Source organism: Leptinotarsa decemlineata, unplaced genomic scaffold, assembly GCF_025532065.1.
Source record: "Leptinotarsa decemlineata unplaced genomic scaffold, Ldec_3_MD MMD2_tig00000882_RagTag_RagTag, whole genome shotgun sequence".
In the NCBI taxonomy this organism is placed as follows: Eukaryota; Metazoa; Arthropoda; class Insecta; order Coleoptera; family Chrysomelidae; genus Leptinotarsa; species Leptinotarsa decemlineata.
The window spans coordinates 4921210-4945902 of NW_027412556.1; the positions used below are offsets into that span (position 1 = coordinate 4921210).

Sequence of the window (24693 nt, forward strand, 5' to 3'; positions counted from 1 at the left end):
ATACAATCTACTTCCTGAACGGGTACTTGAATTACCTCATTACGAACAATGGAACACTTTTAAAATTGTTTTCTTCACTTCCTCGCACTGAGAACGTATCTAATTCACATTTGAAACTACTTTTAGTGAGGTGAAAGGATACTGTCTCACTCAGTGGATTACTATATCGTTGGGAATTACGGTCTAGTGCAGTTTTTGAGGTTATATCAAGTCTGTAGTCATCCAATTGTGTGTGAAAAAACAATTTCATTTTGTGGATATACCAAAAAAGTCATACTCTTACATGACTCCACGTTATACAAAGAAAGGACTGAACAGGAGCTTCTATAGCAGAAAATAAAAAAAGAAATAAACATACATCGCTCCCAAACACGAGAACTGCAACACTCTTCCCGACGCAACACCAATCAAGTTGGCGTCATCTATAGATAAAATATGATTAAAATGAAAGAGACTTTAGAAGAACAATCCTTGTTGATCCAAACACTAACAGCAAATAAAACCAGAAAGTACAAGAAAGGAAACAGAAAAACAAACAAGAAGAACCAATAGGATTCTGGAATTGCTGGAATTAAACTTTAATCTTTCTCTTGAGGATGATCAGTTAATGATTGAAACACGTGTCGAAGTGTTGAAAATAACGGTTTTGTGATATCTTTCACTTGAAGATGATCACTTGGTGATTGAAACACGTGTCGAGGTGTTAAAAATAACGCTTTGGTGATATCTTCATCTCGAAGATGACCACTTGGTGATTGATGGAAACACGTGTCGAAGTGTTAAAAATAACGCTTTGGTGATATCTTCCTCTTGAAGATGATCGCTTGTTGATCATTTTCAAGAGGTGAAGATGATCACTTGGTGATCATTTTCAAGAGGTCGGTAGCCAGGCTACCGGTCGGTAGCCAGGCGGTTCGACGTGGGTGCTTTGTTCACTCACTCGAATTGACTGCTGTGTTGGTCGGTGGTTCAAGCCCTAGTCTGAACGATTGCTTTTCACTTGCTATTATCCAAATAGTCTTAGGAATCACACGTTGAAAGGTAAGACCTTGTTATTCCTTAGCTCGCACAAGTTTCCACTTCTGAGGGTTGTCGTTCGTAGAGGTGCGACAGATGGTTAACGGAAAAACAGAATTTAAACAGAAAACAGACAGATTGATTGAAACACGTGTGGAAGTGTTAAAAATAACGCTTTGGTGATATCTTCCTTTTGAAGATGATCACTTGGTGATTGAAACACGTGAAGAGGTGTTAAAAATAACACTTTGGAATTGAGATGGAACTCCAGTAATATTCATCATTATACTAAAGGTTCTGTAGAAGATATTTCGTTGTTAATTTTATTTTTGAACAACAACTGTTGTTTCTTCTCGTATCTCTCCCACTCTGCAAGCCACAAAAATTGGACATCGCCTGAACTCTGATCTTATTTGTTTCAAGACAACTGTAGAATCTGTCCAGTAATGAACGTTTCAATAAGGGTAATCTTATTAAAAGAAACAACGTAAAAGAAAAATGTCAACAATGTTATACAAACCATCTCTAAGATAGGTCAAGATATGTAGCTGAGTAAAACTGGACTGTCTGCAGATGAATTTGTTAAGAACAATCGAATTCTACATAGTTATATGAAGTAGGGGTCCATCATCCAAAGAGAAATAATATTACCAATATCCGAGAGATAACAAATGTTGTCAATGCCCGAGATCTCCAACATCAAAGAGTAGTCAAAGGTCTCCGACCTCGTATAGAAGACGAATCCTTCAGTAACAAATGATTAACAAGAAGCGTTTTGAGATCGATAAGGTTTCAAAAGAATTTGTCAAAGAAAGAAAAAAGATAGAGCCTGCAACCCTGAAGGAAGAAGACATTTAGCACCGAAACGCACTGCAACGATATCATCGGATCCTACGAGACTGGAGCTGTGGACTTCGAACAAGATAGAAACAAGCTAACAGATAGATGATGATCTGAAAGCTCAAACGAGTCAGCAGATTTGCACCAGAATGTCGTATCAAAAACACACACGTTGGAGATGTGCTAGACCAACTCCACAGGAGTTGAGCAGAAGAACAATTCAGTATTAACAGGAACATTGCATGAGTTCGATAGAGGTGCCGGTGATACGATAGAGGTACCATCCAAGACTACGTTGTGACGAAGCTGAGACAAATTTTATGTTTTGTGAGTTTGAATGAGACCTTGGAGTGACCCATAATGATGCTTTCAGAATATATGAATAGAAAAAGGAAAATGGTATCTAATTTCCAAGTTGATTTTGGATTGAATGACGCTTTATGATCAAAATCGATATCGTATTCAAATTGGAGCACGATGTCAAGTATTATTTATTGGGATCCAACATTTTCAAAATAAGATCGATCGTTTCAGAAGGTGGAAATCCAATACATTTCACAACAGAGTAATGGTTCATGAAGCGTGTTTGTAAGAAACTCATTCCACATACTGAAGACTAGATTGAATAGGAAATGTTTCGACTGTGAAACAGAAAAAGAGAAATCGCCTCAATTTCATTCTGATTGATTAGAGAACAAAGCTTTCTCCAGTTAGCATGAAACGAATCATTTCTAATCACGTGGTATGTCAAATCTCTGAACTAGAAATAGTACGGGTTCAAAACTGAACCTTGCGGTGTATCAGTTGATGCCGGCTTCGCAAAATAACTTTGATCAACATTGAATCTCGAACCTGTTGAATAATTTCCCATGGGTTAAGCAACTCAGTTATGTTATGTGAATATGCTAATATTTTTAATTGTGTCAAACTATTTCTTGGTGAAATGTGAACATTTCACAGGATTTATTTATTGCCATAATACTCGATCATATTTCGGCACAATGAAAAAATACTGTACTAAAAACAATTTGAAGGATTTTTCCTCTTTATATTTTTAGACAATACAATAAATATTGAACAAGAAAACGAGAATTATCTTTGCGATTCGTATTACAAACCGCAGAATTACTATACCAACAATAATTATTAGCCATAATAATGAAAAACATGCGCTTGCACCATGTTTAATTATTTACACCTATATCATAAGTGCTTAAACAATCATTACCGGTGAAGTTATGGTAGTACACTGACCTCTGAGGTGTTACAGTTACAAAAATCATGTTAGTCAATAGTGAAAATATGGTATGGTTTGTATGAAATTACGTAGGGATTCACTGGGAAAATTAAGTAAGTTATAAAACATTTTAACAGAAGAAACTTTCAACCATATGGGATGCACCTATATATAATACATCAACAAGTGGAATCCTGGAATTTTCCAGTTTTTGCTTGGTCCTGATTCGCGAAAGTTCTACAGGTGAGAAAGTTGTCGAAGTGCTTGAAAAGATGGTGATCGACTGGCGAGAGGTCTGGGGAGTATTGTGGGCAAGGCAGAACTGGTTATTTGTGGAATATGCGGATGGTCGATGTCATGGAGCAGGATCGGACTCCTTCTGTTTCCAGTAACGGCTGCTACACAATTCTTGAAACATTTCATTGATTGTCTCACAATAGAACTCTTCTGTGGTCTGACCCCTCTGAACCTGTATGTTAAGGAGGTTGCGTTAATGGCCATGTTACGATTGCGCACGGCTGGTGTAACCTTGAAGTAGAAATGGGTCAATTGAGGCTGAGCCTACGGCGAGAAGCGCTTACTGCACAACCTCTGCTGCAGGCAACTAGTGATGCAATTGAGCACAGGTTTGTGTTTAATAAACCCTACAAAAAACAAATAAAACAGAACACAGAGTCAGATGCTACAAATGCAATACGCATATATACAGGCGGCTCAAAATCTGAAGAAGGCTCAGGATGTGGATCAGATCACTAAGCCTAAGGATTAAGTGGGGAATGGGAAAAAACCAGCATGGTTCAAACAGAACTGGCTGGTATCTCAATCGCTACAAAAGAAATAACCAGGAAAGGAATTTCTGTCAAAATCATAACAATTTGCACTGATAGCAGACAAGCGCTATTAGCCTTGAACACACAACGTTGTTACCTCAGGGCTAGTACTAGAGTGCCACCAAAGCCTCGGTAGATAATAACATCATCCTGAGGTGGATTAAAGGGCACGGCAGGAGTGAAGGTTATCGCATTGCCGACTCTTTAGTCAAGGAAGCGGCTGGACTAAAAATTTATTTTAGGACCCAGTGGCACCTACGGCTTGATGACTTCGACAATTGCGGAACTAGCCAAACGTCACACCCATGCTCAACCCCTTAAGATATGGGATGAAATCAAAAGATGCAATCTTGCCAGGATCAGCCTAGGCGACCCTTGGAAGCTGGCACCGAAGAAACATCTGGCGATGACCAGGAAAAATCTACGCTCAATAGTAGGATTTCTGACTCGCCACTGTCAACTAAGGAAACGCCTCCATGATATGTGGTTAGTGGAGGTGTATCCACTAACTACACTATGGTGGCCTACACCTGCCGAAAGAAAGGAGATATCTCCTCCCACCTTCTTGGACAGGACAAGATGGACGATATGAGACTCACCCTGCCTTCTCTACAGATACAGATATAGGACTCTGCTGTGTGGTTTGCCCCGGTTGCACACATTCATAGTAAATCACACCAGCCGCTCCCCACCATACAGTAACCCTGGTCTTTTTTTGGTGGGTTTTTGCATTTGGAAAGTGCCTGGGTGGCTCACCGGTCCAACCACTGTCCTGGACGTCTCTTATTGTAGAGGATCCACTTTTCATCCCACGTGATCTATCGATCGAATAAGTTTATTTTCTATCAATGTTGTTAGGTTAGTATTACATAAGTTCTCTGAGGAGCCCTGCTATAGGCTAGTGCCTCTTCAGGGGCTGTGTTGATTTAGAAAAAAAAGTTATTTTTATGGATAGCTCAATCTAGGTTAGTAGTTTGTGTTTTCTTGCTGCTGGGTATTTATGTTTGGTTGTGCTGGATACAATGCATTTATGTTGGTCGAGTTAGTGAGGCTTTTTTTATTCCTTGGGCATTGGTGTTCTTGTATGTGAGTGGAGTTGTTCTTAGTGGAGTTGTTGCGAGTGGTCCTGGTACAGTTGCAGGTGGTTAGTTGGTTGGTTCTGGTTCGGGTGGGTCTTGGGGGATAGGTAGAACTATTCTGTTATGGTTTTCTCTGGCAGTGGGTTCCTGATCGCCGTGAGAACTCGTCCTGGAACCGCTTCGGGATTTTCTCCAAGTCTCCTAGGAGCCTGGCTGGGGGAAATGGGAGCTTTCTCCTTGAGATTCTTCTTGGGCCCCCGCGTCTTCTTGGGCGTCCAGGAGGTGGTCCTTAGTGGAGTTGTTGCGAGTGGTCCTGGTACAGTTGCAGATGGTTAGTTGGCTGGTTCAGGTTCAGGTGGGTCTTGGGGGATAGGTAGAACTACTCTTTTCTGGTTTTCTCTGGCAGTGGGTTCCTTGATCGCCAGCGGGAACTCTTCAAGGATATCCTGGAACCGCTTCGGGATTTTCTCCAGGGCTCCTAGGAGCCTGGCTGGGGGAAATGAGAGCTTTCTCCTTAAGACTCATCTTGGACCCCTGCGTCTTCTTGGGCGTCCAGGGGGTGGCCAGCGTCTCGATTGCGGTGGTGTTGCTGCTTCTGATTGTTCTGGTGATGTATCTGTCTTGGAGTTTCTGGAATCTCAAATTTATCGGGGTTAGTTTTACGGTGTTATATAGTTCGTTGGAGGGGAATCGGTAAGGAAGATATGGCTTTATGGTCCATTCTCGATCTTATGAACGTCTTCTAGGTGTGTAGTAGGGTTTTGCTATTGCATCTTTTGAGCTTGTCCCTCGAGGCTTCCAGGAGGCTTGCTCTTTTCTTGACTCTGTCCAGGGTGTCTCTCAGGTCGGTATCCCAGATGACAGTTCTTGTGAGAATAACCCCCAGGTAGGTCACCCAGTCTTGGAGCGGTAGGCGTTTTCCTAGAAACCCAGACCATCTTAAAGATGATGCTCTGGGTTTCGTCGGGTTGATTTTGATGCGCTACTTACTGCACCAGAGTACGAAGTGGTTTATCATGTCTGGTGTCATGTCATGTCTTCGTACTAATACGTGACGATCCGATCTAAAAAATATCGTTTTGGTTGCGCAAAAGCAAAGAAGAGAAGACATCGAAATGCGATACTTTCTGTCGATCAACCATCAAAAACCGCATGTGAGCTGCTTCGGAGCTCGTCTTCAAAGCTGAAATCTCCGGAACGAGGCAAACAATTAAAATTTGGAGAAAATTAATAACATCAAGATGTACAGTACACAATTCTCTATCGATCAGTATAAACCACAACATAGTGAAATAAATATTTATTCAGATATGGAGCTACAAAAACACATGACACTAAAACGGACAGAACTTTTAAAACAACCTAGATTACTAGCAAGAGGGTCAATAAAATGTAGGGCGAAGCGAATTGGGTTAATGTATTACCTATTCAAAACTTGTGTGCCTATATGTATTGTTCGCCCCACACAATTTATAAAAATATTGACTTGAAACAGTCGCGTCAGTCCAAAATGGAGACAATCATTTTTCAGAACCTTCAGTTCGAAATTGATCATCAACTACAACATCATTATATTCGATTGTATTAATTAGTACCTATACTTCGAAAACGACTTTTTTAAAACGAGTAACAAGCTGAATCAATTGGGTTCAACTTGTGATCAAAGTTTCTCTGATATCTACAGCATGTTTATGTGTAGGTACATCCTTTCACCTAGAGTTTCACTGTATCTTTTTCTATTTTGCCGCATGCATTTTGTTTTGAATCCCCGGCAAAGACTTTTCTATTCAGAAGTAAATCTGATAAAGACCCATATATCATTTCCATATCCTTTCAAATGGCCTGAATCTAGAATTCTTACCATACATGTGAAAATATATCATTAATACACTCTTTGATTTATTGCAATCATAACGAGAAGGGGTATAAATGTATCTAAAACAAAGTATATTCTCTGATATAAGGCTATCAAATCCAAAGAAGTACATTCGATTTTGTTCAGGGATGATTTGAATAACGCATCAAATTATGCGAAAGTTTGGGATGACTTTTCATTTCTTTCTGGAGTATATTTCTGCGCGAGTAAAACAGCATACAAGTTTTCGAAAGTTGTCAACAATTATGTTGATAAATAATCCCATTATCAGTATTTATTCAGCCACCGGACTGAGTCATGGCCGGTGGGAGAAATCGTATCTGCATAAAGTTTGGATTGGTGAGCTCAGTCACTAACTAAATACGGTCCTGTTTACAGCTCGAGTAATCTAACAGACTGATAACAGATTTCTACATATCTACTGCACATCTTGCCATGACTCAGTCAGGTAGCCATAGTCTGCAGGTTTTTATACTTGAAGTTTCGTCTGCTACTGCGCAGACATTATCATTGTATTCTTGGAATCCGAAATTCCAGTCCAGAGAAACATCGATGGAAACCCATCTGAAAAAACCTTTTAATTTCCAACAAAATAACTTTCGTTAGTAGTAGAACGGAAAAACATTGCACCTGAACATTTCACTCAGAACTTTCTCGTAAATAGGCGTTTGCGTGTATCTAGCGATAGGAGACATTGTGAATCCTTTCACCAAATTATTATTAATTATCCGAATGAAATTTCAAGTTCAAAGTCCCCGTTTATGTATGTTGTTCGTAGAAATAAGTCGTTTTGACTCATCACGTCTATTAGAAAGTTCAGAGAATGAATTTGCACACATCTGATATTTTAAGTAGGTTCGAAAATAATTATTCGAAGATGTGAATGTAGGTGAGAGATTGCCTGATGTCAAATACTCATTTTTTATTGTATTGCATGTAATTATGCTGATCTCTGCAGAATTTTAACTATGAATCACTAATGTTATATGCAAACGACCTCATGGGTCAGTGTACTAAATTTTCTAAACAGTTACAATTTCTCCAACGTATGGTTGTTCTTTAACATTTCTTACATACACTGTCTGTTCAAAAAACGGGGAGAATTTTCATTTTTCTCAAAACATATATTCATCAATTTCTAATTTGTCCCCTTCAAAGTCCTCCTCTGATATAATACACTTGGGCTAGCGTTTCTTCTAATCTTCGAAGTAGATTTGATATGCACTTTCAGTATGTTCTTGAACACTCGGTTTTTATGTCCTCATTCGTCGTGAAACGCCATCTTTTCATGAGTCTCTTGAATCTTGAAAACAGGAAAAAGTCGCAGGGAGCTAAATCTGGTGAATACGGTGGCTAAGTCATGATTACGGTGTTGTTTTTACACATGAATTGTTTTTCCACAATACCGGACGTTTTCTTTGTATTGCTTCTCACAAGCGGCGTATAACTTTAGAATGATACTTCCTATTGACCGTGACAAGAACTCCTGATAGACTACGCCATGGTAATCGAAAAAAAAAGTGAGCATAACGTCGACATTTGATCGAATTTGGCGTGTTTTTTTGGTTTTGGCTCTTCTGGGCTTTTCCATTGAAACGATTGGACTTTGGTTTTGATGTTATAACTTTTTGGGCAAATCTGGATTGCTGTTGACGTTCTAAACAGTGCATCACAAATTATATTCTTATTTTTGAAACTGATGTAATTCAAATCGAAAAAAAAGTTAGACTCTGGGATGGTTCGCTTTTGAATTGATACAGTATAAATATCAAGACACGAAGCAAATGTATCATTTTGTCTGAGAATCACTTCCTAATCTCGATTTTTCATTTCAGGAAAAATGTTTGTATAGAACGGGAAGAAAGTACAGATGACGATGATGGAGACGATGATGATGAAGAAGACACCGATGAAGGAAAGAAAAACGAAACCAGCGCAGCTCCCAAATCTTTGCCGGACTTATTTTCAACATCAATCAGCTTGTCCAACTGTTTTGAAACTGCTACCAAATATGAATGCGTCACGAAGTGAGTTTTTTTGTTATATTTTTATTAAATTGATACGTCAAATTTATCGAGATTTGAAGTATCTAGTGCGATTTTCATCAAAACTTGGTTTACGTGCATTGTGATTTACTACTTAGCTAACTGATACAAGAAAGTCAAATAGTATTTTTGCTTTTTCTGTTGAAAGTAGAAGTGATGAATACCATACAATGTATTCATCTTTCATTTAGTATTTCACAGGATTTTGAACATGACTATATTGTCTCATTACTTTGATCACGATGGTTTATTCAATTGCGGAACGATTATAGATAAATTCATTATGAAAACGGTAAATGCGCTAGTATTACAGCACCTATGTTTAACTATGTTATTGGTTTTTCTCTATCTACCACAAAATCTCAGGGGAAGTCTTGCATCTGTTGAAAGATACTGTCGAACCCAAACTACATTTTTGTACATAGTAGTCGTTACAATGAGAATAAGTTGACATTTGTACCAGCTCAGATTCAATTTACTGAATGGAGCTTTAACTAGAGTGAAATCATTTCTCAAGCTCATATTGATTGTCAGATTCAACGGCAATTCATAAAATCATGTATGTATACTTAGAAAATACGCGAGATATGTTTTTTAATTGATTATCGACATTTCAACTCAATGAATAGACTTGAAAAAACGTTTTGGCTTTCTACTTCTTCCTCTTCCCCAAAAACTAATATCTCCTAAAAATATATCTATCACTTTCCATTCAATTAGTAGACGCTCATTAATTTTTTGATTTCTGAAAGGTTTCATGTTTCTTTTATTATTATAATTATTTCACCCAGAAGTAATGCAAGAAATTGGTAGTTCGCTCGACTCACGATCGGCAGGTCGTGGGTTCGATTCCCGCCTGGACCAGATATTTTTCTCGAGAGAATTTATCTGGTTGAGGCTGGGATGATTCTGCAACCGTGTTAGAAATCACATGTTAAAAGGTAAGACCTCGTTAGTCCTTAGCTCGCACAAGTTTCTCAACTTCTGAGAGTTGTCGTTCGTATGGGGGTGACAGCTGATTAACGAAAAAAAAAACAGATTTTGAACAGATTTTTCTTTTCAATTACGAATTAAAATCAATTTGATGAGATATTCAATTATATTAAGTATACAATGGAAACGTTTGACAAATATTCAAACTCTGAGGTGAAATTGAAAAATAGAACACCAGGACAGTGTTACTGTGAAAGTATGAATTCAGATATCTACATCTCCTGAAATTACATTTTATTCGAATATCTAGGTAGATGTTGAATACTTCCATATACCACAAGAGATAGGTAATCATCGCTATGTGCTGCGAAGATTCTAATCGATAAAAGTTCACAATATACTTATTAGCAATGAGTTATATTACGTTATTACAACAAGCAAGGAATACCTAATCAACTTGGTTATATCATCAAACAGGATCTCAGTATTCCTTTCTATGCATTAATAAAATGTAGAAATTATGTACATACTGAAATCATCTTTAAAGATATCTTAACAAACATCCTTGCTCACGTTCAAATCATTTTCTTCAGAAATAATTCACTGGAACGTACAGAGGTTAACAAAAATAAATTTATTCAATTTACAAACCTACTCTAGTCTCAGGTTTTTAGAAGATCTGACAAGAACGTGCGAACACACAGTATATTTGAACTGAGCTAGGAATCAATTTCAAATTCTTCTGATACCTAAAAAATTATTAGTGCAGACCAATCAGGAGAGGACATTTGCATGGATAACCCAGACATCGCCCCCACCAGCATCCCTACTATCATCCTCACCACCAACCCTACTATCACCCCCACCACCATCCCGATTATTACCCCCAGCACCTTTTGAAATTATAAATACGTGTGGACAAGTAGCTCGCCGGTCAGTCGATGCTGAGACTTCGAGATATAACCTTCGTCCTTGCAGTTAACACACTTACCACTGATGATGTCTGACGCAGTAGCAGACGAAACGTTTGGTACTTCGGTTTCCTCTCGACCACGACCTACTAGCCCGGATTTTGTTCTTTTGAATCGTGACTCCGGTCGTGGAAGTCTATGTTACTATAAAAACTGTTTTTTTTTTCATGGACTAATGGTTGTTTTTGAGTGTGACAAACTATATATCATATTTATAATTTTCTGTATGGTATCATCTCTTCAATAGCTATTTAACGTGACTCAAATCTCGGAAAAAATGATCTTGAAGTTTTGAAAAAGAGCTATGTATAGTATTACTCTAAAGAGCTAAGTACTGGCAGCAAAAAAATGATTATTCAGTTATTATGGAGGTTACAATGATGGTTCATTGAAATATCTAAAGTATTCATTACATAAACATAGGATAATGTGTTACTGACTAAGTGTGATGATAGTAAACGTAAAATTTCATCTACGTTACATTTCAGTAAAAGGTAAATACTTAAAGAAGATGGAGTTGAAACGGTTTTTCCAATATGTTATTTATTCAGCTTTTGGCCTGGGCCGGATTTAGGGGAGCGCAGGCGGGGCTACTGCTCCGGGGCATCCACGGGAGGGGGGCCAACAATAAATATAAAAAATATCCAAATTTTGAAAAGTCAGCAATTTTTACGTTTTTCCGCCCAAACTTTTTTTTTAATCACCAAGAATACTTGCACAAACATAATAATATAGTTATTGATATATCGGAAAACCCTGATTGCAAATTTCCATCAAAACTTCATTTGCTTTGAAATACTTGACAGAAAAAAATATTTTTTTCATTTGGAAAATGATTAATGACTCATTGATTTGTTATTTTACATGGTTGCCGAAAAACCTACCCGAAAACAAGTTTTTTTGACTCTCAGACTTGTCTACTCGTCCAAAAAACAGTATTTTCCATACTTGTTACGTAAATTACCATTACGTAGGCAAAAGGGGTATTTTATTTGTGTTGAAACGTTCGCATTGAAATTCAATTTCAACCCAAATATTTAAAACTGTAACTAGCCGCTTCACTAGTTCCGATGAGTCAATCCTCATAATTAATTCTAACCACGTATTTCAAGTATATTAGATTAGCATGAGGCCCCCACTAACGCCTACAACAAAGATATTTCGCGAAAGTAAATAAAACAAACATAAATGTAATGCGCACTGAATAATATTAGCACCGATTGTTCGCCTAGGTCAATTTACGAGTATTTATTTTTTAATTGAGTAAACAGAACAATGGGCCGCGTTAAAAAACAATTACGAGTATGTTTCGAAGAACCTTCACGGGTTGTAAAACACAAACCGTCGTTCTTACTTTGTAGGTGATTTATTGTCAATTAGTTGCAGAGGAAAGCAAGAATTAAATTCGCAATTAGTAACACGCCTAATTTTTTAAATAAAAAGAACATTGTAGTAGATTTTAATTTCAAGTTACCTCCCCCAGAATGGCAAGCTGTAAATTTATTTTTTATCACCCGGTATGATACTTCACCACGAGATTTTCACAAATCAATTTGCAAAACCGTGATAGGTTTATGTAACACATGGTCCCGGGCGTTTGTTTTTCAAAGTTGGCTTTATTCATCAACTCGATGTTAATTGTGAGTTATTAACAAAAGAACAATATTTTTAGTAAAACTGTGGAACCCCGTTACTCGGAAACGAAGTAAGTTAGGACACACGTTCATATGAGTATTTTTTTTCATGACAGGTAATCACCATGACAGCATTTGAGATACACCCTGTATACATTTGAAACGCTACCTTTACCATTCTTTGTTATATCATGAAATATGTTATAAAGGAAGATAACAAAACTGAATTGCAAATCGACCCTCAAAATATTCCAACAATGAGTAATTGCCATTGGTAGATATGGTAATTTTATGCAACGAATTTGCCTAAAATATTTTTGTCTCACGCTTGAAATTCTGAGGTGTTTAATCGATGACAACTGAATCATAGAAATCTGGTATACTCACGGTGTTGTTAATGACTCTTTGGAGTCCTTAGCTGACTTTAGACCCTGTCTGATAGTTTTTGTTGGCCTAAATATTGGTTTAACGCCGCATTTCTCTAAGATTCCTCGAATCCGGTCTGTAACAGTTTTAATAAAGGAAAGGGAAGCTTTTCTCTTGACCATCCTAGCTGGGGTAAGTGTGGCGCACTCTGGAAGGTTAATTGAAACTAAAATCATATTACACTTTGACAACTTGGGTACGAGGGGTGCAAATTTGAAACAGTTTCACGGTTTTTCGAGTGATAATAAAAAATAAATTTTTCATTCAATAAAAGCAACTGAAAAAACAAAACACCTAACCCAACCTAATCTTACCCAATCTTTTTTTTTGTGGAAGGACAAAGACCTCCGCATTCCCACGGACCAGCTTCGCGGGCATGTGCTGTAGCTACTGAAACTCCTCCCTCTCCGCCACGATTCATGCATGCGAAATCATCTGCATCACATGCATCTGACAATATTTTCCTTCCTAATTTCCAACTTCGTCCTCTGTTCACATCCCTAGTTGCTCCAGTTCATCTTAAATTTTTGTCTCCATGATTTTCCATGAAGGAATCATTTTTGTTTATTGCGTCACCTCCGTTATTTCTCGCTATTCCAATTGCCATTCCGTCAGAGTTACGCCTGTCTCCTTCTTTCTTGCGTTCTCCGTGTTGTCATCCCTCCTTTCACACAGCCGCCTTCGCTCTCTGATCAGAAGATAGATCGGTATCTGGCTCGCCATTTCTTGCAGCCCTCTGGTTGATGGCGTTTTATATCCACATGTGATTCGCAACAGCATTTTTCATTGTGCACTGTCAAGCATTGCCTTGAACCGGTCTATCCGGATCACATTGTGCCATATTGGAGCTCCATACAGGATAATAGACTTTCCGGCGCCAGCAAATATCTCTCTTTTCCGGCTACCGAGACATCCTACGTTTTGGAGTATTCTCGTTAACATGGCTTTCCTGGTCTCTGCCTTTTCCATTGTGACTCTCACGTGGTTGGTTTATCGTTATTCCCAAATACCAGATACCCCTTCTTGATGCTTGTTCCATCGACTGGAAAGCTAATCCCGTCCCTTCTCCTGGGACCCTTTAGGATTGCATCCTTGATTTTCTCTGGGGTAAGCGTTAGAGAGCGCTGCAGCATCCACCTTGTGACTGCATCCATCTACCTTTCCATCAATTGCTTTCTTAAGTCGGCTCTAATTAGTATGGCCAAATCGTCTGCGAAGCCTATTTCTTCACAGTCCTCTAACAGTCTCACCCCCAATAATGGTCCTCTAACAGCCTCACCCCCAATGATGGTAATTCTATTTGAATTGTTTTTAGTTTTGCAGCAGTATTTGATAAATCGAGAATAAAGCACTTTGGAAGACAGTCTAAATATTTTCAACAGTCGTACAACAGTGTTTAGGCTGTAAGGCCGGCCACTCACGTACAATTTAAACAGTCAGTTTCAACTGTACAGTTAAAACCGACAGTTTGAACTGTGAACTGAGATGTACACAGGAGTGCAGTTCATTCCTTCAGTTTTTCCATGGATTCAAACAGGGACGACGATATGGCTGCGCTTGGTTCACTTTTTGTAATGTTACTACAAAAAAGGAAGAAGAAAAAGCGTAACAGTGGTGCAAGATTTGGTTACAAAAACGGAATGCATCTTCCCACGTAAATTTATTAACATAACTGAGGGAAGAGCCATTAGATTTTCTAATTATTTGCAAATGACGCAAACAGTGTACCAAAACAAACGGCACCTAGTCTTGCATAGTGGGGTTCAGGGAAAGTTTGACCCGAGCTGTTGACACAAACTAAACTGAGTATGGAAAATACCAGTTCAAACCTCCACAAACACTCAGTTCAGTTTGTCATTTCAGTTAAAATATGAATAATTGCATTTCTCTCAGTTAAACTGTACAGTTGAAAAATTGTAGTTGAATTGTGACCAAAATAGCCACACACGTACAGTTTTCACTGTCAGTTTTTACTGTACAGTTTTAACTGTCAGTTAAAACTCTACGTGAGTGGCCGGCCTAATAGAAATTTCATTTTGAATAATTTCCCAAATGATAAAAACAAAATCATTGAAACAAAACAGCATGCTATGATATTTACGAAGAAATGAATCTGAACTCATTGAGTCAACTTAAGGTTCCAGAGCCTTATCTTGATGGAATTTGGTATATGATCATGAAACTGCATGAAAAATAACTTAAAAATGATATATTTTGACAAATAATGAATGACAGTTCATACAATTCACCCTGCAAGGTTTACAAAATGACGACACATGTTTCGAGATACAATAGCTTTCTCAAGCAAGACTAACACGTGTCGCAGTTTATTTAATTAGGATTCTGGGACACCTAATCTGTGTAAGGCGATTATACAAATTATTATATGAGATGTAACAAAAGTTAATGAAAAAAATGTGAACTCAATAGATATGGAACACGTTCACTTCAAACCTGAACCAGAATTTACTATATCAAAAAAATCTCGTGTGTACTATCCGACACAAGAATGAATATATGGATTTCAAAAGCTCCTTGATACCCGCTCATGAAAACAATCATGTGCCCACTGTTCCGTTTCAAGATGAGAATCTTAACGAAGAGCAATTCGTTCAATAAAAAACGATCCGTGGCACTGACCTTCATCAGTCACTAATTATAGAACAGACGTATCTTCTTCTACTGCCTATGTGGCAAAAATTCGCAGACTGTACCCATTTAGTTTCTATTTGAAGCGTATTTCCTTTGTTAGAACTGTTCTGACCCAAGACCGACTACTGAAGTTTCACATGATTGCTTTCATGATATGCCCCTTGATGACTCAGCGAGGAAAAGGCATATGCAATTTATTGCTCGACCTGAATGTACTGGTTGAGACACGTTCTTTCAGATAAACGAATAACGATGGATGACGAAAGTCACGAATTTCAGAGTAGCTATCCAAATGTATGATAACAGTATTTTTATCCTGAATTAAACGGAGGAGTTTATATGAAATACTGACTCATCGAATTCACCTGATCTTGGTGAATGCTTGATAATCATTTTGAAATCAACAGTTAACAAATCAGTTCCTTACCTATGGTTCACAAAAGGTATAGTCGAAGTAAACGATATTGTGCACACTTAAAGTGTGCAATGTGCAATGAAATCATTGAAAAAAACAATATACGACTGTTACAAAAGCAATGAGATTCCTACAACTGAAATCATAAGGAAGAAATTGAATACTTCCGGCCATAACATGAGCCGCTGTGACAAAACTCTTCAGAATTGGATGAAGACGACAGGGTGGACAGGGTTCGAGAATGTGTACGCCTAACATGCCTGCAAACGATGAATCGCGACTAATCATTGTGCATTGCGGAGGAAGTAAATGACAACTTTTTTGACAGATGTAGCGTATAGGTATACAAAGCACAATTGGTATATTAATTAATTGATGATGGTTTTGATCGACAAGTTCAATTTTGTGAGACAATGATGGAACTCTAAAATGTAACTGGATGTTTCATTTTTTCTCATAAGGCAACATTTTGTTCAGATGGTACTGTTAATGAACAAAACTGATGTTATTGTGTGAATGATAATCTACATTGGATGATGAAAGCGCATATATAACATCTAAAAAAGCTCAATGTGTAGTATAGAAGGTTCTCGAATCACTCTTCAATGGAACAGTGGATGGTGACCAGTTTTAGTTCTTCAAAATGAATTATTTTTTACTTCAACGGTATTTTCCACTTTTGCAGAAGATCTTGATGCACCCAATTAAAAATGTCTTTGTTATAAAGCCCCTACATTATACATATCCAGTTCCGGAACTGTATTTTTTACTGAATCCTCAAAAAACCTCATCAGAAGTATTACAGGTATAAGTTACATACCTGTAAACCCTTCTTCAAGAAATCAGAAATAGCTTTAACAAAGTTATCTCCCGCTTCAACATTATTCTTCTTTTCAGGATCAACAACCATGGAGTATTCAAAACCTTCACCGTTCGATACAAGTGCTGTTACGGATTCAAACGATCTCCGGGAGGCGAATGTTCTAAACAGTCAGAACTGAAACCGGTTTTGGAAACTCTCGACGATTTGAAAACCAACGAATTTAGAAATATGATCAAGACAGTTGGACTCGAAAGCAAATTTATCGATGGAAATTTCTCTCTTTTCGTTCCCAGCGATGACGCTATCAACGAGTACAACGAAGACATTGCAGAAACCGTGAGTATTTCATATTATGGATTTTTCATATGGAAATCAGCTGCCAAAGATTGTGGCGTACCAGAAGGTTCAATACTGGGACCGATACTTCTCTTGTTATACATTAACGATTCAACAGCTATTGATATAGAAGGGAAATGTACCCTATTCGCCGATGATACCACATGATACCACAATATCATGACGTAATAAACTACATGTAATCCCCACGAGATCGTAAGTTCAGATATAAACTGGTGCGACTCCAATCTGCTGTCATTTAATGTTTCCATAACAAACTTGATATCATTCCGCTGCTTTATTGACATCATACCGTTAAAAACAAAGGACGTAGACGAAATTGACAATAACCTTGAGTTCGCTGATCACATTGTAACCCTCAAGTTGCATTCACCTTATTTTTTAAACATTGCAATGCACTACGGCAAGACTTGGTAATTTGTACTAGGCTAAACGCCTAACTTCTTAAAAAAATGGTATTTGAATCTAACTGTGGATTGTGTGAATGGATTCAGATACATACTTTCTTGTTTTGAGCTCTTGAGAAGCGAAACGTTGATCAAAAGTTAGGTTAGGTTAGGTCCAAAGTGAGTGGGTCTATTCGACCCTCCACTGCAACTCGCAAAGGTTTATTGGTTCATCATTTTCCAAACAAAGGCGACACACACCGTCTTCCGACAGTCTGAGTCTCTTCGTATGATGATTCAAATGACAGTGACCTGTAACAAGGTCTGTTAGACATCGTAGTTCATCCCTACTGTAGTCCAAAAACTGTTTGGTATCAAGGTTCGAAGGGTGAATAAACTCCTTGGAGTGAGCCAATCCTGGAAGATTCTGCCAGAAGTTCATAAATCTTATTGCCAGGCAGAGCCTAAAGCGAAGCCAATGGCCTGGTCTGGATTTCTGGCCAGACCAGAGACAATCTGTTAAGTCTTCCTATCGAGGAGAGTTGTTTTTGGCAATTTGCTACCAATTCAGACGTTGCTCGGTAGGAGCCAAGAGCTTCCAACGCCGCTTGGCTGTCCGAGAATATTTTTATTGACTTGTGTTTGAGGTTGGATTCTTCCAATATCTCCGCACACAATTCAATAGCGTAAATTCCCACTTTAAATGCAGTCGCATAGGTTTCTAGGAAGGTAGATATTTCTGTCCTGGGTCCTCCTCCCGGAGGATCCAGTCCTCTCTACTCGGGAACAGTACTTCATAAGGCAGTTCATAGTTGACAGTTGGATGCATAAAGTCAGAGGTCATTTCCAGAATGATGTGACTTCCAGTGTCAACCAACAGTCTGTTGCACTCTGCATTAAATTGATATTTGCAATTGGCAATGTGCACAAGTCTGTATGCATTCCATCTAGTCTCTCTCTCCAGGAAAATTTTGGAAAGGAGGTAGATCTAGAAGGATATCCATGGCCGCTAACGGTGTGGTACTGATGGCACCATTGAAACCCTGAAGAGGCATAAGCCTATAGCAGGGCCCCACACAAAATACACTATAACAAATATTTTGTAATTTATCCATAAGCTTGAATGAACATTTTTTACTTGACTTGACTTTGCATCATTGATGGCCAGACAAGTCTGTCTCTGTAAGCCAGAGAGCTTCGCTTGGGTCGTTTTCTGTAAAGCCTTCGGCCACCAGGCAATTACACCATAAGTGATCATTGGTCTGACAATCATCACATAAATCCAATGGATTTTTTTAGGGCCTAAACCCCAAGTTTACCACAAATCCTTCGACATCTCCAAAGGGACAGTCTGGCTTTGTATAAAACTTTTTCAAAGTGAGCGTGCCAGGTGAGTTTTTTTATCAAGAACAATGTCAAGATATTTCACCTCCGTTCTAAATGGAAAGACCTCACCATTGAGGGAAAGTGGCGTTAGATCGTCTAATTTTCTCCTCCTGCTGAAGGGGATTATCACAGTTTTGCTGGGGTTGACAGACATCTGCTCCCTCAGGCATCAACTGTGAATAATGCTTTGGAGGATATTACAAGCTACCCTTTTCGACGCGGACCTTGCCAAGATGACAAGTTCATCTGCATAAGCTTGCAGACTTACTTTTCTTCTGTCGAGGGCATCAAGCAGCCTATCCATCAGGAGCGACCACAGAAGGGGAGATAGTACCCCACCTTGAAAGCAGCCTCTGGTGACCCTGAATCTAATGGCCTCGCCTTAAAGAGTCGTAGTTGCAGCTTTGTTTACCAGCATGGCATAGATCGAGCCAGTTATGGTCGATTCTATACCTATACAGAGACCTATACAGAGACGATCCTATAGATTTAGGTAGTGCATTGTCAAATGCTCCTTCAATATCCAGAAATACAGCAACCGCAATCTCCTTGTTGTCAAGGGATTGGGATATTTTCTCTAGAAGGTTGTTTAATACTAAATCTGTCGATTTGTCGGTTTGATAAACATTCTGGTGGTTATTCAGGGGAGATGCATATAATGCTACCTTCCTGATGTGTCCATCCAGTATCCTCTCAAGTCCTTTCAACAGGAAGGATGTAAAGCTGATTGGTCGTACCGGTTCATGTCGTACCGTTGAGCAAAGACGTAGATTGTGTTTCTTTTTGTTCAATATCCTGCAATTAATAACTCTATCTCCTGGACGTGTCAGAGATGTCTTTTGATTATTTTCAATTTCGTTATTATCTGTGATAAAAATGCCGAATACTCCATCATATTATTTTCACTTCTCCTGTTTCCAGAATAACGTGGACGCCTTCAGACGCCGTCGAGGTATGAGACAATCTCTTTCAACGAGAGAGCTTGTGCTGAGCCACGCTGTAGGAGGCTTCATTGACCTAACGGACTTCGGCAACGATAAAGTCATTAACAGGTAATAATTTTAACGGTTACTTTCCGCTGGAATCGCTTCTTGTGCGATGCGAATACAAATAACAGTTGGATTTGATGCGAACCGTGTGCAGATTTTTTTCCAGAAAAATGGTGGTAGCAAAAAACTGAAATGATCGCTTGGATGGAGTTTCACTGAAGCGGAAAATTAATTTGTTATGATACGTTTCATCGGGTGAAGGTTAAATGATCGGAATCTTCGGGATACACCAATCTAAACTTCGTATTTGAACTAAACTAATCAGCTTCGAATTCTAGTGGGCTGAAAAGCTTTCAAATGGCATTTTCCTCTTTAATTTTTCCAAACACCTCTATAGAAAGAGCTGTTTTGAACTGTGTCAATAAAATAAATCTCCATTTTACGGAATATGCGGTTTAATTCTGTTTTACTTGTTCCAGTGAAAGATGAATATTTTGAAGCTGTTCTTAATTTTCTGTAATATAATTTTTCCATACTGGCAAAAGGATCAACCTGTAGTGAATACTTAAATCAACATGTTACCAGATGCTACCGAAAATTTCAAATCATTCAAATCGTTATAAGTAATGCCATCAATTAACCCCGAAAAATTCTAGTAAATTCTAATCTTTGTCCACATCTCATTCTTAGACATAAACAAAAAATTGCATTTGCTTCAAATGTTGAGAATTTCAACATTTCAAAATTTCAATGAGACAATTCTTATTCAAGTGCCACCAAAACACACCAATAACACGTGTTTTGCCATACAATGGCTTCTTCGAATTGAACCAAAGCGATGTCGAAACAAGCCGAAAAATTAAACCAGGCTTTTGGCAATAATATGTCAATAAAGGCCCTGTTGGTTTGCGGAATTTCGTTCGGGGGATTTCAGCCTGCCCTATTCAGGATAAGAATTTGATGACCCTGGTGGATACCAAACCACTACAATCGGTGTGTGGAATGACGGAAGACCTAGAGGTCAGCTTCCATGCGGTTATTGACGGTTTGAAACGTATCGAAAAGGTCAACGAGGTCAAAAAATATATGCCCCACAATTTGAACGGTTGACAGTAATTGTCACGTTTTGTGGTTTGTTCTTTTTTGCTTTTGCGCAACCAAAACGATCCTTTTTTGGATCAGACCGTCACATGTGATGAAAAGTGTGTCCTCTACAACAATAGGAGACGTTCAGGACTGTGATTGGACACTCTTGAGCCACCTAGGCACATGTCAAAGGCAAAAACCTACCAAAAAAGACCATGGTGGTTAGCAACCGGGCCAAACCACCACAGCAGAGTCCTGTTGTGAAGAAATCGATGAAATATATCTGGCCAGCACTGGTCAACAGATCAGTTCCGATCCTGTTCCACGACGACGCCCATCCGTATGTTTGAAAAATCATCGTCCGAAAATTGAACGAATTAAGAATCGAAGTTCTGCCTTGACACCACACTCCACAGACCACTCGCTAACTTAGACAACTTTCTCACCCGTAGAACCTTCGTCGATCAGGACCAGGCCAAAACGGCCTTCATCGACTTCATCGAATCCCATTCAAGCGATTTCCATGCTGACGGAGTCAATTGACTCGTGTAACGGTTTCAAAAGTGCACTGATCAAATGACGCTTGTAATAACGAACAAAATTTTTGAAATCACTTAATATATTTGATTATTTTTCAGCATTTCATCTTTACCTTTTCCACTATTATTTGTACAACTGTATCAGTTTCGAACTGTTCTTCTTCGTCAGTACGGTAGAATAATTTTATCATCTCTTCTACATATTGCTCAGAGGCTCAGTGAAAGAGAAATTTTCATTCTACATGAGTTGAAAGAAAACCGAACTTTGGCTTTTCGAAAAAACAGTAATGAAACTCTTCTTTCCAGCGAATTTAACAACAACACTATCAGAATAAATATCTACCCAACCCAGACCAACCAGAGACTGGTTACAGCAAACTGTGCAAGAGTAAAAACTGCTAATGTTTTGGCAACCAACGGAATAATCCACGTTACAGACGGTGTTGTCGTTCCGGCAATTGACGATATAGAAACCGTTATCAATCAACATCCCCGACTGACAAATCTCAAGAAAGGTAAGTGAATTATAGGTACCAATAAGCGGGATGTTGAATTTTGACTTGACACCCGAAAGAGGGGTTGTTGACAGTCGTTAGTTTCAGTAAGTATTCATCAATAACAACAATAATGATGATAATAATAATAATACTATTCCACAAGAACGGTTAAAATTAATAATAATAATGTATAGTTTTCGACTCTGTAGTTCGACTCTGTAGTTTAGATGCGGAGGTTTATAGTGTTCTAACAGAAGAGGCTGACATCTGGCAAATCAACACCGCCGTGTATAGCGTCGTCCAATCGGTTTCCGAATCGGAAGGACGAAATCCCAGCCTTGCGGTTCGGAAGATTGAACAGCGTGTACACAAGATGGAGGCTAAGATCACGTCGGCGAGACGTAATTTGGACGAATGAAAGTTTTCACGATACGATTAACTTGGTGCAACGCAGTAAGAGTAATTACGTGTCGCGTCTACTGTAAGACGACGGGGAACCATGCGCGGAGGTAGAGAAGCGTTCTAAGCAATGAAGCGTCATCACCGAGAATGCGACCCGAACGCAGGCAGACGCGTGAGGGCAGACGTTGACAGTTGTGTTAGTTTTGGGAATTTTTTATAGGTAACATAATTCGATTCTCGAAGCTATTCTTTACCCAGTGCAGTTGGCATATTCTTTCATTTACTGTATTGTTAAAGTAATATAAATTACTAGCTGTTGCCGCTCTTATATTAATGTGCAGCCGAAGCTATTGAACCTAGAATCTTGAAATACGCAGGTAGGTTCTTTGTATAGCGTAAATAAGCATCAAGGAAATCAAAAATTTCCACCTCAAAGGGGAAAGTAGTGATTCAAAGATTGTATTGAATTTTGTTAGTTTGAAGTTGGAAACCTGAAGTATTAGGTTGATAAAAAATATTGCTACTATTTGTTTAAAATGGCCTGTCACGAAACTTTATGTGACAAACCAAATTATACGCGGGCGAAGCCTTGGGCAACAACTAGTAATACATAGTACAATAACTAGTACAAACCATATTACATTTAAAAAAATCATTGACTTTTTCCTTCGATAATGTCACTTATTAAACTTCTAGGTGTTTTTGAAAAAAATCTAATAAGGTTTTTTGAATAGAAAAAAAAACTGTTGATGCTGGTTATTTTATACGGAAGATAGTTGTATAGTTTTGGTGTAATATTAGCAACAGATCTTGGTCCAAATTTAGACATGAAAGGTGTTCGTGATTTTTCGGTCAAAAACATTACTGTAATCATGCTTCAGCCACCGTATTCACCAGATTAGCCTCACAGCGACTTTTTCCTGTTCCCAAGATTGAATAGACCCATGAAAGGACGGCGTTTTGCGACGATTGCGGTGAAAAAAACGAATCGATAAAATAGAAATGGATAAATAAATAAATATGTTTTGTGAAAAATGAGAATTTACCTTATTTTTTAACATACCTCGTGTATTCACATGAATTTGAAACCCTATATCAAGATATCTTTCTAATGAAATTTCAAATTTTTTATATTTTATTATAACATTTCAATAATATATCACGAAAATTATTTTTGTCGCAGCTTTGGAGAATTCTGACATACCTAGCCATATGAAACCGGAAGGACATTATACTGTTTTCGCACCAACAGATGAGGCATTCAACAAACTGGATGAAGTTCAAAAACAGAAAATTCTCAATGGAAATGGTTGTGCTGGAAGTAAGTATCAATAAAGCTAAAAGCACGTACGAAAGGACGTTGGTATATCGAGAAAAATCAGTTATGGCTAATCTTGTGGTCAAAATTGAACTGGATTTGTTATTTTCTCAATGGTTAAAAAATCAGGAGTATGATGATTTATTTATTGATAATTTTATGATTAATTTTAACTCAGAACACTACTTCTCCAGTTGAACTGCTCAGTAACATCATTTTCTGTTTCCCTACAGTCTTCATTGAAAAGGGATAAACTGATTGTACCAGGAACAAAAAAAACATCATCGTTCATCTCTGATAAAGAATTAGATGAGGTTTGATGCCACGGGGGTGGGGTAACTGAAAACAAGAGATAGATGACATCTATGAAAAAGTAACAGTCATTCTCAAATTGAATTCAAATGTTACATTCATAGTTGTTCCTAGTACCACTGATAAGATCGATAGCTTAGAGCACTGGTATCAACTAGTCAAGTTATTTAATTCAATTGTTATTTCTTTAGCGGATTAATGCTATTTCAATTTGAATGATTATTACATTTTTAGATATGAGTAAATCCAAAATTTGTGTTGAAGTTGGCTGGTGCTGATTTCATAAGATTTGATTATGAAAGTTAATCCCTACCAATTAAAAAAATTTCTTATAGTTTTATTCACATTGAATTATATATGTAACCTTCGATTATTATTTTATGATTATCTTTCAGGTATTTTGAAATACCATTTCACTGCGCATACAGTATGTTCATCGGCTATCATAGGAAATGCAACCACTCACAATGTTGAAGGCGATATTTTGAACCTCGAAAGAACAGTCGATGATGAAGTAATTCTTGATGGAAAAGCGAAAATTGTGGAAGCCGATATTATTGCAACCAACGGCATCATTCACTTGATTGACAACATCATCATTCCAGATTCAGGTAAGTACTTCATAAATTGAAGTGATTGAAAA

At 38.1% G+C, this 24693-nt stretch overlaps 1 protein-coding gene across 1 annotated transcript in view; it reads left to right on the top strand.

Moving 5' to 3' along the window:
* The window catches only part of mfas (midline fasciclin), a 46181-nt gene that overhangs the window by 13233 nt on the left and 8255 nt on the right, over positions 1–24693 (top strand). Inside the window, exons 3-8 of the mRNA XM_023160134.2 lie at positions 8715–8906; positions 16853–17114; positions 19829–19959; positions 21828–22036; positions 23604–23741; positions 24446–24661. Of these exons, the coding sequence (XP_023015902.2) occupies positions 8715–8906; positions 16853–17114; positions 19829–19959; positions 21828–22036; positions 23604–23741; positions 24446–24661 (1148 nt within the window). The remainder of the gene's footprint in view (positions 1–8714; positions 8907–16852; positions 17115–19828; positions 19960–21827; positions 22037–23603; positions 23742–24445; positions 24662–24693) is intronic.